The 20,354-nt window shown below is 47.2% G+C and overlaps 1 protein-coding gene across 7 annotated transcripts in view; it reads left to right on the top strand.

Moving 5' to 3' along the window:
* SLC8A1 (solute carrier family 8 member A1) overlaps positions 1-19,988 on the top strand; it is a 392,824-nt gene extending 372,836 nt beyond the window's left edge. For all 7 annotated transcript variants that reach the window (XM_074989180.1, XM_074989184.1, XM_074989182.1 and 4 more), the window contains one exon: positions 15,918-19,988. In XM_074989180.1, coding sequence (XP_074845281.1) covers positions 15,918-16,294 — 377 coding nt within the window. In that variant the 3' untranslated portion in view covers positions 16,295-19,988. The remainder of the gene's footprint in view (positions 1-15,917) is intronic.
* Positions 19,989-20,354: the final 366 nt, after the last annotated feature.

Raw genomic sequence — 20,354 nt, 5'->3', positions numbered from 1 at the left:
ACCATTAATACTGGTGTGTAAGTGAATAGAAAATCAGTGAAATGAGAGGAAAGTACTTTTGGCCATGCTAACTTCACTGTCATTTTAACCTGCTGATTCTACTGATGATAAAACATACAGCTCCAATTTCTTCTATCTGGTATATTGCTATAAATTACTGAGGGTTTACATGGATCCGTGGTACCTATTTCTCTCAGCCACTCCTGTTATTTAACTGGCAACTATTCACTTAGATCCATAATTAAAATGCAGAGAAACACTTGAGTTTTCATCTGACATAAATGGAAATTATATACAATGTGTTTCAGTAGCTAGGGCTCTTCAGTGAGTCCATTATTAAGTGTCTGTCCCTCGGTCACTAAACATCAGCTGCAATAGAAAAAAAGCATCAGGCAGTAATGAGAATCTAGAAAATACTACTAATGTCTCACCATTATGTCAGTCACTGGCATACCTCCACCTGGATGCAGATCCACCTTTCCTCAAAGGACAGAGCAAGTACAGAGAGGTGAAGAGAATGGGCAGAGACCTGGGGAGAGCTCCTTTGCAAAGAGGAATTTAGAGGAGACAAAGAAAGGAGTACATGATAGAGGCATAAGGAATCAGTTGCCAGATAGAGGGGTCTCATTAGGTGCTCCAGAATTGTTAGCTGCTCTGTGCTCTGTGCCACTCCCATTTCACAGCTGGGTCAGCCTCCTCCCCACTTTGCTCATCTAACTCTCTAGTCATGTTCTACAGAACAGGAGCTGCTGGCAGGCTGCTGGGGGATAGATAGAGAGGTGCTGCAGCTCTGGTCTTCCTGCTCACCTGCCCCTGCCAGGAACAAGAGAGAAGCCTGGTGGGAGGAAGGGAGCTGGCCAGGACCTGACAGGAACTTTCACAAAAGACCAGGAAGAGAGGGTGGCATGGAGCCAATAGCACCCATGTTCCTTACCTCCTATCAGCTAACACTGGGTGTTACCAGACTGTCTGACAAAGGGAGAACATGAGTGGAATCACCAGCTCTACATTTTCAACAAATGATTCTACCTGCTAATTAGAAAAGGTGAAAGTCTTTTGTCTTGCTTTTGCAAAACATTGTTCAGATTTTATTTTTTTTCCAAACCAAAACCAGGCCTCAGTGGGCTCTGAGGTATATATTATCCAACCCACCAAAGAGGAGGAGTGGGTTGAGTGGGATAAAAGATTCCTCTTGTGTCTCATCTCAGAAATAGTTTTGGATCAGCTTTGGTTTTGCAGAACCAGGAGTGTGGGAAATGCTGTGCTGCATTTTATTAATGGTCATAAAACACCTTGAAAAACTTTGGCCGTGTCTACACTAGCCTCAAACTTCAAAATGGCCACGCAAATGGCCATTTCAAAGTTTACTAATGAAGCGCTGAAATGCATATTCAGCACTTCATTAGCATGCGGGTGGCCGCGGCGCTTCGAAATTGATGCGGCTCACTGCCGCACGGCTCGTCCCGATGGGGCTCCTTTTCGAAAGGACCCCGCCTACTTCTAAGTCCCCTTATTCCCATGAGCTCATGGGAATAAGGGGACTTCGAAGTAGACAGGGTCCTTTCGAAAAGGAGCCCTGTCGGGATGAGCCACGCAGCGGCGAGCCGCGTCAATTTCAAAGCGCTGTGGCCGCCCACATGCTAATGAAGCGTTGAATATGCATTTCAGCGCTTCATTAGTAAACTTCAAAATGGCCATATGCATGGCCATTTCGAAGTTTGGGGCTAGTGTAGACACAGCCTTTGTGACAAGAGCCTGTTTGTTTATGTTCCAAGAATGCTATAACGCAACTGCCTCTCTTTCCTCTCTAGCCTAGTAAATTTCTCATGTTCTTTTCATGAGCCACTTCTCACAATTCCCTTTCCCTGCATCTTAGTCTCATGAAGGTGGCGATACTTCAGGGTAATACAGATTACAGGGGTAACTGGATGAGGTTTAATGGTCTGTGCTAGGCAGGAGGTAACACTAGATGACCTGGCTGTCTTTTCTGGCATTACCCACTATGACCTCGCACTCTTCAAATAACAGATGTTATCAGTTACTATCCTTTCTCCCCATCACAATCCCCAGTAACAACATCATTGTCACTGACTCTGATTGCACCCCTACCAGAATCCCTCTCCCATAAGTCCTACCTCACCCGTTACCCAAGTCTCTACTGAACCTACAGCAACTGCTTGGGTGCTGGTCAGTGGGGGGAATGGTGTGTGAACTAGCCCTATTACATTTGGGCATGGAAAGGGATAGATGCACAAGCACTTGTTTGCCATCACACATGGAAACAAAAATGGTGAAAGAAAAGGGGAGTATTAAGAACTAATATCCCTTCATAGCCAAGTAACAAAGAATTACCTGACGCAGCCTTTTCAGGACCCACACCATCCCTTCTATTTCAAGAAGCACCCTTTTGAAATGACTGTGGGGTAAAATAAATTATGATTTACCTCAAAATTGATTGTTTAAAATAATGAATAAGCTTCAGTTTTTCTGGAAGCATGGAGCCCTAGAGACAAGAATCCTGTGTGGTTCAATTTTGAGTAGTTCTAACTATTCTGAGGAGAGTAAAGAGCGATTTCTCTAAGGCTGTGTCTACACTTGAATTCCTCTTTCGAAAGAGGCATGCAAATAAGGGAAATCAAAAATGCAAATGAGGTGCAGATTCATATATCTGGTGCCTCATTTGCATATTCTTCTTTCGAAAGAAGAAAAGCAATGTAGATGCAGCTTTTTCGAAAGTAAACACCATCTTCAAAAGAAACCTTCTTCCCATAAAAAATAGGGTTCAAAGATGGGGTTTGCTTTTGAAAGAGCCGCATCCTCACTGCCATTTTTCTTTCAAAAGAAGACTACACAAATGGGGTACCACATATGTAAGTCTGCACCTCATTTGCATTTTCAATTTCCCTCATTTGCATGCCTGTTTCAAAAGAGGAATGCAAATGTAGACACAGCCTAGGATGCATTCACACTAGGATCATACTTCAAAGTTAACTTTGAAGTTGGGGCTACTTCAAGGTAGCCTGTAGAGCGTCTAGACACGTTTTCTGTTACTTTAAAGTTAACTTTGGAGCCCAACTTCTAGGGTCTTACTCCATTCCTAGGAGTGGAGTAGCGCCCTACTTCAAAGTTTAACTTCAAGGTAGGGTGTGTAGATGCTTCTCACCCGCTACTTCGAAGTAGAGGGTATGCCATGGCGATGGCACCCCAGGAGTCCAGAGATGCTCTGGTCAGCCCAAGCGGGGCTTTATGGTCACTGCCAGCTGTGTGAGAGGAAGCAGCTACCCAACGACCCCACACAGGAAGCTGAGAGCATGGCAGAAGCAGGGGGACCACAAGCTCCCTGCTGCACAGCCCCCTGTTGAAGCCACAGGTGCCACCTGCACCCCCAGCTGGCCATGGCATCCACTCAGAAGCACCCTGACCCCACGGAGCCCACCAGTGAGTCCCCTAAGGGCTTGCAGCACCTGGCCAAGTGGCACCAGAGGAGGGGCACTTCATGGAGCAAGGCAGACGTACACAACCTCCTTGGACCATGGGGAGACAAGGAGGTCCTCCTCCACAGAGGGCTGCAGAGAGCAATGCCAACGTATATGAGTGCCTGGCATGGGGGGCCCACCTCCCAGGGCACCCCTCCTGACCAAGCAGAGCACCTGGATTAAAGTGAAGGAGCTCCAGCAGCTGTACTGCTTGGCAAGGGATGCCTGCAGCTGCTCGGAGGCATGGCCCACACAATGCCCCCATTACAAGCAGCTCCACCGGCTCCTGGGACCTAAGGAGGTCCAGCCACCTGAGTATGTGGTCGACAACACTGCACCCCTGACCAAGACGGAGGAGGAGCCAGAGGCAGCAGTCACAGGTGAGCCAGGAGTCTTGGGAGACACTATCCCCCACCCAAGGGACCAGGGGACTGAGCTAGTGATGGGACCCTTGTTATCACACTCCCTTCTGAGTCATCCAGCTGGGACCCCTCCAGCCAGCCTTCCCCCAAGTGCATGGAGGTACCTGCAGGTAGGCACTAGGTGATCAGGATGTCCCAGGGAGGGGGACCCTTCCCCCAGCATAGCCGGCCGGGAGCCTTGTGCCCAGCCGATGCACTGCCTAGCTCCTCAGGGCATTCACCCATGCAGGGTGTGAGGGGGTTGCAGTGAATCCAGTACTAGCCACACCATGCGGGGACCCTCCTGCACCCAATATCAGTGTGAGGGGCGGGTGGAGTGGGGGCCCTGAGCCACAGGGTCAGGATGCACAACTGATGGGCTGGCCCCCGTCCCCTTCTGTCTCCACAGGCATGCCATCGAGGAGCCACCCTAGGGCCACCCGTGACCAGACCTCAGCCGGTGAGGGCCAGGAGGCCAGCACCCCACGGCAGGCTGCCTCCCACTGATGTCACTGCCAGCCCAGATGCCACCATCGCAGGGGGGAAGAGGAGGCAACCGCACACACAGCCGCGCTGCAGGAGATGATGGCTGTGTTGCGGGAATGGCTGGCAAGGGAGCAGAAGGTCAACTGCCTGGAGACCCTTACCTGGGCTGTTGCCACCTGCCTTGCCCAACCCCCCCGTCTCACTAGCCCACCCCGTGGTCCCCCCAGCAGCCCCTCCAGCAGGTGCCAACTTTTGGGCCATGCTGCACACTGTCCACCTGGCACTGGCAGAGTGGCTAGTGGCCCTCATGACGGAGGGTGAGCAGGCTCCTTCCGCCCACCCATGCCCCTTGCCAACTCTGATATTGCTGCACCTTTCCCACACCCCTACCTTCCTGTAGTCCCAGCCCCATCTCTGGCCTGACAGGGTCCCTGCACCTGGAGTGGCAGGGGCTCCCGCAGTCATCACAGCTCCCAGCCCACCACCCTGGTAGACAAGTGAGGCTCCTCCTTCCCCAGCGCGCTCTCCCCACGTCAATTCTCCATCCCAGCACCCTCTCCCAGTTCGCTTCCCCATCCCAGCACCCTCTCCCAGTTCAGTCCTTCCCTCCCAATGCCACCCCAGGATCCCTGTTATAAATAGTTCCCCAATGTAAATAGTTTCAAACATGCTGCCAAGTTTATACATTTTCAAAGTTTATTTTCAACAAACTAAACGTCTGCTATTGCAACCCTAACCCCATGTCCTGCTTGAGTGGTGGGGGAGGGGTGTGTGGTGGGGAGGGTCATTGTGAGCACCGGTCAAAGGCCTCCCGCAAGGCCTCCCTGACCCACACCCCATCTCTTTGTGCCTCTCTACAAAGGAGGACACCAGGTGGCTGCTCATACCTGACGGATGTCTTGGCAGCGCAGGCCTGGACAAAGGGCTCCTGATTTCTCTCCATGATATTGTGGAGAGCGCAGGAGGCCATGACCAGCACCAGCACATTCAGGAGGCTGACCTCCAGCCTCATTAGGAGGCATCTAAATCACTCCTTTCCCCACCCAAACACCTGCTCCACAATGCTCCTGGTGTGATTCTGTTGCCCATTGACCCAGTCCTCAAATGGGGCAGTATGTCTGGTGTAGGGTTTCAAGAGCCACAAGTGCAAGGGGTACGCGGCATTGGCCACGATGCAGGGGGCATGGTGATGTCCCCCACCAGGAAGTCCCACAGGGGAAGTTAGGTACCCTCCTGCATTCTTTGGCCAGTTCACGAGTTCCTGAACACCCGGGAATCATGGGCCTTGCTAGACCAGCACACACAGACATCCACAAACCGTCCATTAGCGTCCACAAGGGCCTGGAGGACCACAGAATGGTAGCCCTTTCTGTTTATTAAGGCCCCCGCACTATGGTCGAGAGCATGGATCGCAATGTGCATGCCATCCAGCATGCCAAAACATTTGGGGAACCCCAGGTCTGCGAAGCCAGCCAGGATAATGTCCAGGTCCCAAACGGTGACCACCCAGTGGAGGAGAAAGGTGTTGACTACCTGGATGATCTGCATGGGATACAAGAGAGATGTGTCCTTGAGTGTGTGGTCTGGTGGTCCCCGACCCCCTGCAGGGCCCCACCCCCCCATCCCTGGGCAGGGCCGCCCCCATGCAGGGCCATCCCTTGCCAGGTGCACCCCAATGGGGGGTTCGTTTCCCCGTCCTGGCTTACCTCCGTCAGGACTACCCCAGCACTGGGCTTGCCCACCCTGAACTCATATCTGACAGAGCGGTGTCTGTCCAGGGTGGCCATCTTCCATAGGACAATGGCAACCCTTTTGCACAGGGGGATTGTGGGCCACATCCTGGTGTCCCAGTGCTGGAGAACTGGGGCGAGCCAGTGGCACAGCTCCTTAAAGATCTGCCAGGTCATTCTGAAGTTTCACAGCCACCAGTCATCGTCCCCGTCCCCCAGCGTGAGGCTGTCCCACCAGTCAGTGCTGGTGGGAAAGCCCCAGTGTCACTGGATCACCAGGATGGGGGTGCAGCTGCTCCCCCTGCAGAGGGCATGCAGGGCGGGGGCTATGTGGCTGGCCCCGTGCTGCTGCTGCATGACAGCCACCAGCAGCACTGCCAGCAGGCTGGCCATGATCTGGAGGAGCTCCCCCTCAGGGAGCTGCTGAGGATCCATGAGGAACTCTGCAGTAGCTCTGCTGTGTACAAGGGTGGGCTGTGTACAGCCTGGCAGCCCTGAGCATGTGCAGGGTGGGGGTGTGGGGAGGGGCCCTGTAAGGGAGTGTCTGGCTGCAAGCCCAGAAGGGCTTGTTGGCCATGCGACCCCCGTGCACATCATTTCCTGGCCTCTTACTTTGAAGTAGGAGCTATTGGTGTGTATACACTTCTTTCAAAGTACCAGGACCCTACTTTGAAGTAAGGGCAGGCATTTTTTTATGTTTAGACACTCACCTTCGAAGTCTGTTACTTCGAAATTGTTCTTCAAAGTAAGCAACTTCCCAGTTATTTTGTAGTGTAGACATGGCCTAAGAGTAGTGTGTTTCCTCTCCTCCATATTGTAACCATAACAAACTTCTGTGGCTTTGCTGAAATTAATTACAATGTAGCCATTCTTGCTGAGACAGATAAAGCAGATGCCTGTTAAACTCAGAGGCTACGTCTACACGTGCAGCCAACATCGAAATAGCTTATTTCGATGTTGCGACATCGAAATAACGTCTACACGTCCTCCAGGGCCGGCAACGTCGATGTTCAACTTCGACGTTGCTCAGCCCAACATCGAAATAGGTGCAGCGAGGGAACGTCTACACGTCAAAGTAGCACACATCGAAATAGGGATGCCAGGCACAGCTGCAGACAGGGTCACAGGGCGGACTCAACAGCCAGCCGCTCCCTTAAAGGGCCCCTCCCAGACACAGTTGCACTAAACAACACAAGATACACAGAGCTGACAACTGGTTGCAGACCCTGTGCCTGCAGCATAGATCCCCAGCTGCCGCAGAAGCAGCCAGAAGCCCTGGGCTAAGGGCTGCTGCCCACGGTGACCATAGAGCCCCGCAGGGGCTGGAGAGAGAGCATCTCTCAACCCCCCAGCTGATGGCCGCCATGGAGGACCCGGCAATTTCGACGTTGCAGGACGCAGATCGTCTACACGGTCCCTACTTCGACGTTGAACGTCGAAGTAGGGCGCTATTCCTATCTCCTCATGAGGTTAGCGACTTCGATGTCTCGCCGCCTAACGTCGAAGTTAACTTCGAAATAGCGCCCGACGCGTGTAGACGCGACGGGCGCTATTTCAAAGTTGGTGCCGCTACTTCGAAGTAGCGTGCACGTGTAGACGCAGCCAGAGAGATGTAAAAGGTGCATGGAATATTTTTAGACTAATCAAGAGGGTAGGGAGCTCGATTTTTGGGACAGCAATTCAATACTCTGGAAATTATTTCAAATAACTAACTCCTCTTTTTCACAGATTACAAAATACACAATATTTCTGGACGCTTTATAAAGATTTCCATGCCCTCAATTTTTCAGTGTAGAAAACTGCTGCCTTTTAATCAAACCCCCACAAAAGTTGCAATCCCTGGACCCTTTGCAAGAAAAGGAAAAAAGAAATAGCAATTGTTTGGAGAGGTGATTAAATGGGATCTGTCACTTCCTGGCCATGATTTAATGTCTCAATATGAGGGCAAAAGTAGAGTTGGAGGGTAAATGACAGGGAGAGAAAGAGTGCTTGGTTTTCTGATTGGCCATTTCTACACAGGCCACTTTCTTCGAAAGTGGCATGGTCATACACGGCCCGAAATATGCTAATGAGGCACCGATGCAAATTCTCCATGCCTCATTAGCATAATGTCACATGATTTGGAGTCCAGAAGACCATTCTTCCGGACTCCAAAACTCCATGTAGAAGCGCAGCCTTTGGGGAGCTTCCGGAAGTCCCGGGGGCCGCACTTCTAAACGGCGTTTTGGAGTCCGGAAGAACGGGCTTCCGGACTCCAAATCATGCGACCATATGCTAATGAGGCATGGGGAATTTGCATCCATGCCTCATTAGCATATTTCAGGACGTGTATTACCATGCCACTTTCAAAGAAAGTGGCCTGTGTAGAAACGGCCATTGAGTCCTTGGCACAGAATCATAGAAATGTCTGGATGGAAGGACCCTTGTAATGTCATTGAGTCCAGCCCCATGCACTAAGGCAGGACCAAATGAGCGTTGACCCTCCCTGACAGGGGTTTATGCCACCTGTTCTAAAAAATCTCTAATGATGGGGACTTCACAGCCCCCTTGGAACCCTATTCCAGAGCATAACTACCTGGAGAGTTAGAAATCTTTTTCCTAACATCTCACCTAAATCTCCCTAGATTAAGTTCAATACTTCATGACCTAACCTCAGAACAATTGATCACAGCCATCTTTGTGGTAGTCCTTAACACATTTCATGACTGTATTCTTTTCTCCCCCCATCTCCCCTTCCAGTCTGTTTTTTTTTTTTCCTCAAGACTAATTATGCCCAAGTATTTTACCCTTTCCTCATGAGTCAGATTTTCAAAACCTTTGACTATTTCCATATCTTTGTTATGTGACATCCAACTGGCTGGAGTTTTCCAGCTGAGGCCTCATCAGTGCCGCACAGAGTGTGACAGCTAACTCCCGTGTTTTATATATCACACTTAGGAGATCCAAATTCAAGCCTTGGTGAAACTACAGGCTTTGGGCAAATTACTTAGAACTGAAGTTAAAAAAAGTATTTAATCACCTTGCTGAAAAGCTTAGCATGGTGCCTAACTGCTATTAATTTCAGAATAGCTGTGTAATAAAGAGCAGACAAATCACTTTAGAATTCTTCTATTAACCTTTATGCTGTATTTATTGGAACTGGTCTTCTCTTTACTTGAAATGGAGATTCTTGCTTTGAGCTGTGATTTCATGTTCCTAACCTCATGGGAAGAACACACTTAAGAAAAACACTCAGCAGAATAAAATAAAAATGAAAGTTTATGCTGAGCTTCTGTGCAACAGATTTTTACCCAATGTGACATGAGACCACAGAAATGCAGTAAGTATTTGTGTTCTTGAATAGCTCATGGCATTGACTCTGGTGTCTTTTTGTGAAAAAGGATCTGTGATTCACCTTTAAGATATAAGCAACACTATCGTAACGGTAATGAAATGTGCACTTGTTTGCTACTGAAGCTTTCTGGGATGAATGAACTATGTGACTACTTTAAACGGAAAATTAATTTAAAAGTTAGTTAAAGGCCAAGCTATAACAACCCTTCAAAGATAATGCAATACCATGGCTTTTGTAAAGCCTTGCCACCCTGTTACAGTCTTTGAGGGTCTCTCAGAATAGTGACCATGAACAAATGGGTAAATGTAATTTATTTGCACTTTTACACCACATTTAATAAACCCCCTCACTAGAGTCTGTTAAGGAGGATAAGTAGCTTCACAGGGTTTAAGCCCAGAAAGGAATTTCAGATTGTCTAATGTGACTTTTTGCATACCAGAGGCCATTACATCTCTACCATTTACCCTCAGGCTGAGCCCAATAACGTAATCTGAAGAAGTGGGTCTGTCCCACAAAAGCTCATCACCTAATAAATTATTTTCATAGTCTTTAAAGTGCTACATGACTCCTGTTTTGTTTCGTTAGAATACAGACTAACATGGCTACTTCTCTGTTACTACCCAATAACTTGTGTTTGACTAAAGGATCACTCATATTTGGCTAAAGCTCACTTTCCACAAAGGCATGTAGTATTGATTTCAAGACATCACGTGATGGAGAATTCACCATGTCACATGATAGTTTGTGCCAATAGCTCATCCCCCTCAGTGTCAAAAATATGGGAGCTTTATTATAATTGGAATTTTTCTGGCTTCAGATATTGGGTCTTGTTCTGCCTTTTCCCACTAGATTACAGATTCCGTCGGTACTTGATATTTTCATCCTATGATGGTGCTTATACACTGAAAACAAGTCACGTGAAGCCATACATTAAACTGTTCACATCTCTCTGTAAGGCATTTTCTCTAGCCTTCAAATCATTTACGTGGCTGTTTGCTGCAAACTTCAAGTTTTTCAACCTTTCTGCTACTGTTTGCATCCCAGGATTGTATTCAAAGCCATCCTGTCCATTGGACAGTTCAGGCCAGCCGCCCCAGGTCCCATATCTGGACACCCTGGAGGATTACTGGAGGGGCCAGATGTCAGTAGCAGAGGTTGGTTCCTCCCCTCGCATGCACTCACCACGGGCAGCAGGATTGGTGGGAAGCTGACCAGTCCAACCCCAGCCTGCTCCACTGCCGTCTCCCAGACCGGTTACTCCACTTCACTGTGGTGCAGGGAAGCAGAGCACTCCAGGCACAGCCCACTCCCCTGAGCAACATGACTGGGAGCTGGGCTCTGGGGAGGGCAGTGGGCTGGAGCTGAGCTGCTCCACTTCCTGCTGCCATAGTGAGTGCAGGGAGTGGGGGCTGACCCCTGCTGCTGGTGACACATCCCACAGTAATCCACAGGCTGCATTGCTTGGGGGAGAGGCTTGGAGGAAGGGGTACAGTGAGATTTGGAGGGGTCAGCGCAGGTGCAGGCCTTGAAAAAGTCTTGGGGTGGGGGCAGGGCAGAGTAGCAGGGGAAGAAGAGAAGTGGGAGCAGGGCATGGGGCTGAGGATCAGGTTGTCCTGGACCCTGCATCCCTCCCCAGGGACAGCACTGACTGTATTAGCCCTTTTGGCCACAGTGTCATTCTGGTAGCTCATATTCAGTTGACTACCCACCTACCACCTCAACCCCTGCTTTTTTTTAAGCACCTGCTTCCCAAGATAGTGCAGCAGGGCCAACCCCCACCACAGGCCCTGGTGCAAGATGGAAGGCAGGCCTGGCCCTGTGTCCCAGAAGGAGTGGGGGCAACGGGGAAAGGGCGGGGCGTAGAACAGTCCACCCTTAGTGTTATTTGGACTGTGGCCTAAGCCCCTCCCCCAGAGCCGCTCAGAGCAGTGCTGCTGTGATGTTTCAAAGGGGTCCAGAGCTAGGGCAACTGTAATGCCCTGTCCCAAATACAGGACAGGGAGATAAGGGGGGGAGGGTCAGCTCCACCAAGCCCTGGGGAGCTGGGAAGGAGGTGGCAGCCACTGGCCCTCCCCAGCAGCCCAGGGAAGCAGCAGCCGCCAGCACTCCCCAAGCCCTGGGAAAGTGGCAGCTGCCGGCCCTCCCTGGGAGCCCCAGGGAAGCAGCAGTCCCCAGCGCTCCCCGTGCCCCAGGGAAGTGGCAGGGACATGGCAGCCACTTCAGGGAAGTGACTCCTGCCAGCAGTTGCGCCTCCACATCTGCTGGCAGAAAAGATCAGCTGGGAGGGAGTGTCCAAATATGGGACAATTAGTCCTTTTAAAAATAAGTCGGGATCCCTTTTTGGCATCCCAGATACAGGACCATCCCACCTAATATGGGACGGATGATCACCCTATCCCAAGCTCCAGGTGCCATTGCTGCTGCTGTGGTAGTGTGGCAGCCTGAGCTCTGGGCCCCAGTGCAGCTACCCTTTTGCCCCCTTACCCCCACTTCAATGGGCATGAGGCAGAGTACCCCATTCAGCAAATATAACCTACATTCTTTATTCCTAAATTTATATGGTGGTTAACATCTTTCTGAATGATCTGGGAAAGAACGTAAAACCATCTATGATTAAATTCGCAGAGAAGAGCCACAGGAATGATTAGAAAACCTGCCTTATAGTGAGAGACCTGAGGCACTCCATCTATTTCTCTTAAAAAGAGAAGGATAAGGGGTGACTTGATCACAGGCTGTCAGCATCTACATCAGGAGCAAATCATGGGCTCTTAAATTCAGCAGAAAGTGCAGACTGGAAATAAGAATACATTTTTAACTGTGAGTGTGTTTAACCATCAACACAATTTATCCAGCATCACAGTGGAGTCTCCCTCACTGACAATTTTTAAATCAAGGATGGGAATTTGGCTAATAGATCAGCTTTAAGAATTCTTTGGGGAACTCCTCTGGCCTGTGTTATATAGTAGGCCAGACTACAGAATCACAGTGGTCCCATCTGCGTTTAGAGTATTTGAATCTAAGAGAGAGTAAGACAGGTTTTCAACTAAAAATTGTCAAAATTTTCCACTGACAAATTCAGATTTTCATTAAAAATAACAGAAATTTCTTGGTGGAAAATTGCCCTAAAATCAACCTTTGGACAAAAATCGATTCAGTTTTCAGGTGTCAAACTTTCCAATGAAAAAATTGAACTGGTTTGAGGAATAAAAACTAGGTTTTGATAGAAAAATTTCAACCAGCTAAATAAGTAAGAAACTGAATCTAAGGCCATGCTTTGAACCATTGATAGAGCAGTTAGAGAACTTTTACCAAAATGGTAGATACCTTGCTTGAAAGAAGAAGAAATCTGGAGCACACAAAATTACTGAGCTGACTCAGACTAGACAGCATGGCCTGATACTTCAGGAGGAAGTTGCAGACCTAGATGTTTGGCAAGATGGCACTGAGCAGAAATATAACATAGCACAGTATTGCAGTGTGGAATGACCACCTGAGTAGCACATCCTTGGAAGGACTGTAAATTAATTGCAAGCACTCAGGGGAAAAAAAACACTGTGGTGTGATAGTTCAGTACAAACTTTTGCTCAGCAGTGATCAAAAAGTCAGGAAGAAAATGAGCTTTCTTAAGAAAGCAATGGAGGGAGAGGTTGCCAAGATTATAAGCCAGTGAATAAACTGAGGCCCTCAATTTGCACACACACCCCATATTAATTAGAACATACCAGAAACAGGAAAAAGTAAGAGGCAGGCAAAGGAAATCATTAGACACTTGAAAAGACTTTAGGATGAGGAAAGACATTTTAAAGATAGGATTTTGGTTCAGCGAGTGGAGCATGCAGAGCCCTGTAGAAATCAGTGGACAGGCATCCAACCAGCCATGCAGAATAATTTATAGGATCCAGTCTTAGGCGTCTTTAACTTGGGCTATAGCTACACGGTCAAGTTCTTGCGAAATAACAGTTTTTTCTAAATAACTTTGGCATTGTGTAAATGACGCACATGCTATTTTGAAATAAATAGCACTATGGACCAGAAATGCCATTTTAAAATGTTTTTTTATGTTTGGTTGTGCTGTTTCAAAATAAGATATTTCAAAATATCCTTTGGGCTAGCTTATTTCAAAGTAGGGCTGTTGTGTAGACATAGCCTTAGGGAAGAAGACTTAGGAGAGATGGAGACGAGATGTATAAAATTCTATTACAAAAAAATTCTTCATTCAAAGAAAGCTAAGGTTGCAACCGAAGCCCTCGGTACTAGGGAATGACAGCATTAAAATATACAGTGTTGCTAACATTATCAGTCCCAGGATTTTAGAGAGACAAGGTGGGTGGGGTAATATCTTTTACTGACCCAACTTCTTTTCATGAGTGTATCATGATTTTAGGTTTACACAGAGCTCTTCTTCAGGTCTGGGAAACATGCTCAGGGCAGTTCTACATTTAAATGATGCATTGGCACAGCTGCACTGATGCAGTTGTGCTGATGGCATGCTCAAGTAGAGGTGCCAGGAATCCAGTCTGAAAAGGTCAGTTGGATCGCCTGAGGTCTTGTCCAGCCCTAGGATTCTATGACACTCAGGAGCTATGCAGCTTCTTATCAAGAGGCAGATTATAGCATTTAGCCACTTGCCTTCAGAGTGAATCCATCCTAGTTCTGAAACAAGAGGAGGTTTTGAACAGTTTGCCAGTGTGCATTCTACATATCCATTAGGCTGGTGCAGCTTATGCCCCTCATTGGCCGTGTCTACCCTTGGGCAAAACTTCGAAATGGCCATGCTAATGGCCAAATCGGAGAATATTAATGAGCCACTGAACTGAATATTCAGCACCTCATTAGCATGCTGCCATCCATGGCACTTCGATAGGAATAAGGGGATTTCAACATTCGCAGGGTCCTGGAGGCTAGGCTGTGCCTGGGCAGGGTGGCATGGAGAACATCTCTCCTGTTGCCTGCCTGTGTTGAAAGAATAACAGAACAACACGGGGGTAATCGTGAATTTCCTTTAGTTTACTAGTTCACAAAAAATTGGCTAGAGCTGTTCAGGTATCTGCAAAACTTAATGTGTGACTTTTCTCACTGAAAAGTCCATCTTTCCTCCTACTGAGGTCACTAGGACTAATTATACAGACAAGTACTACTCAGCATGAGCAAGACTGGCAGAGAACTTAACATCATAGCATCAAATTCAGCTGTTTCTAGAATTCCTCCCGGCTCACCCCACACCCTGAAGCCTCTCTCCATAAATGTCGTAAGGCTTCACCTGCCTCATTGAAGCAGCAGAACCAACTTATCCCTTCCCCATTGGACGACCATCTGCAAGCAATCTGTTAAACATCTCACTATATCAGTGGTTCTCAATCTGCAGCCCAGTCAGCACACAGCTGCAACCCATATGAGATTCTCAGGGCTATACAGCAATATATATATATACACACAGTGTGCATGTGCCCACATAATACAGAGAGTTGTATAAGCATTTAGCAATGGTAAATAGGTTGAGAACAACCACTCCAGCCATACCCACTTAAAGGGAATGCTCTCTGGTTTGCTGTTGCCCAGGAGCAGATATCAATGCATCTACAAAGGCACTGCTATATGAGTGCTATATTACTATACAGAAACTGTCCAAGATAAAGCGGGTCTTTGCCCACGAAAGCTTATGCTCCAAAATATCTGTTAGTCTATAAGGTGCCACAAGACTTCTTGTTGTTCCTGAAGCTACAGACTAACACGGCTACCTCTCTGATACTTGTCCAAGATAGTAAATCCTCCAGAAGCACTTATTACATCCTTTGGGGAGATGATGGTAGCGTTTGTTTTCTGTAAGGAGGATGTTATAAGACAATGAGTGAGTCATACACTGGAGATGCCTTGGAACTAGTTCTGAGGGAGAGAAAATGTTGGGGGAGGAGGGGAGACTGCCAGCTTCAGTCAAGAGAAAGTGCATGTGGGGGAAGGAATCAGGAAGTATTTTGTCTGTGGTCCTATAACTCTTTCAGGAAGTTTTTTTTTTGGGGGGGAGGGTGTTCTGGCTCCAAATCTGCCAGGGAAAGCTTTGGATTTCATCACAGGAAGCTTTGACTGTCACTCAAAGGTGGCTGGCTTCCGTTTCTTTATACAGTCTCTGGGAGCATGTGTACATTTGCAAGTGAAAGTGTGTGACTGTATTGTGAATGGACGTGTGTGGTCTAGCTTTACTCTAGCAAGATGGTTAAGAAGGGTAGTGTTCATATGGGATAGTATAGGCTAGCTGCCTGAGTCCTTGGCAAGCTTGTACTGTGGCAGCTACCCACTGCTAAGGCACATGCCACCACACATGGTGCTATTGTTACCTGCAGTGAAGATGGACCTTTGAAGCCAAGCTGTTAGCTAGACCAGTTTGTCAATAATTCTCCAGAACGAAGGGACTTACAATGACACCAGGGTAGCTCTTTTCAAGACAACTTATTTCATTGCTATCTGACTGGCTGTTTTTCTTTCCACTTTACAGACACTTTTGCCAGCAAGGTGGCAGCCACACAGGATCAATATGCTGATGCCTCAATTGGGAACGTCACTGGGAGCAACGCTGTGAATGTTTTCCTGGGGATTGGTGTGGCCTGGTCCATTGCCGCCATCTACCATGCAGCAAACGGGAATGAGTTCCGCGTCAACCCCGGCACCTTGGCTTTCTCAGTCACCCTCTTCACCATTTTTGCTTTTATAAGTGTGGGTGTTCTGCTTTACCGGCGGAGACCTGAGATTGGAGGTGAGCTGGGCGGGCCACGGACTGCCAAGCTTCTGACATCATCCCTGTTTGTGCTCCTTTGGCTCTTGTACATATTGTTCTCATCTCTGGAAGCCTACTGCCACATAAAGGGTTTCTAAAGGAACAATCAGAGATAGTAAATATATCACTAGAGATCTATATGTATCTATATAGAAAGCTATATAGGTATAGATAGAGAGACAACATTGTGTATAATGAACAGAGGAGAGAGAAAAGACATTTGTTACGTTCACTTACCTGCTGATGGAATGCAGCTTGGAGTGTTCTTTGTATTAGGTAGGAGTAAGAATTCAGCAAGTTTCTTACCCAGAGGTTGCAGCATATTAAAGGAGGCACAAATGCTGGGCCATCTTTGCAACTCTACCTACAAGTTCATATGATGATGACTTGATTGTTGCTCCCATCCTGTCCCCCCAGGAAGGACTGATCTGAAATGTAAATTGTGCTTTTCATTAATGCAGGGGCCAGAATAGCTGTTAAGAAGTCAAGTGGTGGAGGGAAGTCGAGAAATAGGGGACTTTGAGAAATAGGGGACTTGGACTTTCTTACAAAAATCTATTGGCCTTCATATATTGAAGACATGCAGAGCTGTCTCCACTGAAAGAAATCAAGAGGCTGGACTGAAGAAGAAAGTTCAGTGTTTCAAGAGCTTTCTGCAAGTAGGATTGAAACCCCACTGCTGTTCTTGCTTGGATGCCCCATATATTATTCAATTGTTAGAGTGCTGACATGTTGAGTCACAATAACAGTGCAAATCTTTTCCTTAATTTTTTGGCTGTATTATAATCAGCATGCCTTCTCCTCCCAACCCCTGCACCCATACAAACAAAACCAGTGAGTCCTCTCACCCCACCCGTCCCACACCGCGCCTTGCACGCACCTGCCCAACTCCTTTGTCTCAAGCCTGTTTTCATTCTGACGCTCTTGTGAGCTTCACTTTTGATGGCACCCATTCCCTGCCCAGCCTCTAGTGCATTGCTCTTGTCTCATATTCCTATTTGGGAATGCTGTTGTAGTACTTGTAACACTCTGCATGAATGAAGTAACCCATATCTGTATATAGCATTGTATAGCAATAGTCCATTCAGCAACGAGGATTGGATACTGAACACGTGAGTGAGTTTTCTTTTCACCCAGGCTTGAGGTTGGCTTGGTTTGTTTTCTTCTTAATGAAGTAAGGAGAAGCGGCAAACCCTTTAGCAATCTACACAGGGGTTTCTAAGAAGCAATAACAAAGGACTGTGCAGCTGTAAATGCTAACAGGAAGAATCTGTGCAAAATGTGCCATAAATATTTGAAGAGTGAAATTCTGGCTCTTTAAGACAATGGCAAAATTTCCCATTGACTTCAGTGGAACAAGGATTTACCCAAATTGTATGATCTAGAATTCAATGAAGTCACATCAGATCCATAAAGTTTAATGTATCATTTTAAGGATCGGAACTTGCCACCCTGCTCATGCAGTTGTAGAACTTTGTCCCACAACTACTCACTTTGAACACAATGGGGTTAAGTACCAGTCAGTCTGGGCATGAGTGGTAGCACCAGCTCTTGAATAGGTAAGCCATGCCTGGGTTTTGTAATCATCAGTTTTTCCCAGTGTGGTTCTTTGACATCGGCATGGGCTGCAATAAATGGCAGATACCATCAATTTTGCAAGTTGCACCTGTAGAACCCCCAGGCTCAATTTCTATTCTCCTAATCATCATCTCTGATGGTTAGCTCCATTGCTGTGTATGAACATTAAGCCAAAGGTGATTGACAGGGCTTTACAACCACATCTCCTATAGGACTATTTGAGGACTGAAGAAATCAACAGTGGGGTTGGAGGAATGTAACTTAGCCAAGATTCCCAATGGCCAAAGCATTCCTACCACATAATAGTGTGAATCTTGTATTGTCCAGTAGCAATTGCATTTAACACTAGAAATTACTGTGTTGGTTATTTATTGTCCATTGTGGACCGACCATAGACAGTGCACAGGTGGCAAGACAATCCCCACCCTGGAGATGTTGTCATGTCCAAGACAGACATTGTCAGAAGGCCCAGAGGAAGGAGCTACCTTAATGAGCTGGTTTCTCTTTCATTCTTTGCACTGTATGACACTTTCCAAGTGTGTTCAAGTGCTCTGCATTAGGGATTGGAACGAGCAGAGGTTGAGGCCTCACATATTGGTATTGAGGGGACATTTCATGCACACTTGGCATCAGGGAAGGAGCTGTAAGAAGAAACGGGCAGGGGCATGGCTTGCAGATCAAAAGGGTCAGCAGGGATGCAAGGGGAGTAGGCAGGATCCCAGAGCTTGGCCAGAACTGAGTTCAGCAGGGACCTGGAGCTCAAGACAGGAATGTTTGACCTTGTGATGATGGGCAAGGAGGCCTGAATTCAGGACAAGGCAGAGGTTATGGGGTGGGATATTGAGAGGCTGTGGCTGTCAGCCTGAGTCACATACTGAATTTGAACACTCGGTCCTAATCCTGCAAAGAGAGCTGCACACATGGACTCTCAGCCACAGGCTGCAATCTGAGGCATGGTGACTCAGCTGAAGATTTTGCTCTGTTCTTCCATGGGTGCACAGTGATGGAGCTGGAGAGTCTGAGGACATTTCTCCCTCCCTTGGGCTGGATGAGTCAGGACCTTGCAGAATTACTGTCACCTTGTTCTACAGAGCCCATCACCAAGGAGTGCCCCAAAGAAAGCAGAAAAGGAGGCAAGTGATGGGTCTAGTCTTAACCCCACGTGTGCCTAACTATCATCCCTCAGTATAGAAGAGCCCAGGCAGGATCAGTCCCACGCCTTGTGACTGAGCAAGCCACACAGTTGCATTCAAGAGCAAGGAAGCATTTCTGCACAAAGCAGATGACAATTTCACAGCCCGTGTTCCCACTCTGTAAAAACTCGATCTTTATATGTCTAGAGGTCACTAGCTGCACTTCCTTCCACTGGTCACTCCAGGGATTTCAGTGGACCAAACTGTGCAGCAAGAGGCAACTAGGCCTAAGACAAATGAGAAGCAAGAAATTTTGGATGATGCACAGTGGTCTTAGAAGTCTTTATAACTTCCATTTGATTCCTCTAAGCTCAACATAGTAAGGATAATTGGATATGGTCACTTTTAAAAACAATGGAAAATAGAAGCACAAACCAGGGCCTTATGTATAACATGCAAATCCTCAGCTGGTGCTAATCAGTATCTCCATTGACCCCCCAAGGAGTGCTGTCAATTCACATCAGAGAAGTTTTCTTTTTATATTATGAATGAAATATCTTACAGAGAAACTGCAGGGCTACTACTTTGCATTATCATTACTAGCTTTTTAAATTTCTTTTTCACCCTTTCCCTGTCCCTTGGTGGCATCTTCTGATTCTGTGAAAGGGTATGCCCGACATTGGTGTACCCAGTTAGCTGGGGGGAGACAAGGAGGGAGAGATTTTGCACTCATTTTGAACAAGCTGTGGAAGGTTTTAATTATCTTATTGTGTGTTTTCATCTAGGAATATACTGAATGTTTTTGTGTAAATTCATTTTTCACTATAAATGAATGGATTTATTTTCCTTTTAATTTTACTTTTAGGCTAGGGTGGGTGAAAGGGAATTAGAGCCTGATTCTGGTTGTCTGGGATTATGATTGCCTTTATGTACAACAATTTCATTTCATTTGTTTGGGTTCATTAATTTTATTTGTGTGTATTGTCCACAGCCATAGGCAGCAAGTACACTGATTGTGATGATCTTTATGAATAATGCACAACCACAAAGAAAAATAAAATTTCTAATCACTTCAGATTTATACAGTAGTACTGCTGCATATTCTCTATGGAACATCTCACCTTTCCTCTCATTGTTCCTCTTCATTCTTTGCAATTATTGGTTTGCCTTCATGTGCATTTTCCATTGACTATGAAAACAAGTGAACACCAAAGAAGACTGAGTTGCAAATGTCAACAGCGGTAGACACAGAGGCAAACACTATTCTGAACCTGATGCATTGTTTGCTCAGAGACAGATCATGCTTTTCCACTCCCTGCCCTGTGTTTTCTATCCTCCATTCCCATTGCTGCAGCACCGCTGTATATCACCCCAACGTTTGGAAGCCTATTCTTTGTTGACCTGGAAGGGATTTACATAGCTCCAATTAGAGCCAATCAGAGTTATG

The sequence above is a fragment of the Carettochelys insculpta genome, chromosome 3 (assembly GCF_033958435.1).
Source record: "Carettochelys insculpta isolate YL-2023 chromosome 3, ASM3395843v1, whole genome shotgun sequence".
NCBI classification, from domain to species: domain Eukaryota; kingdom Metazoa; phylum Chordata; order Testudines; family Carettochelyidae; genus Carettochelys; species Carettochelys insculpta.
The sequence above is the reverse complement of the archived record's forward strand: the minus strand, read 5'-3'. Positions and strand labels throughout refer to the sequence as shown.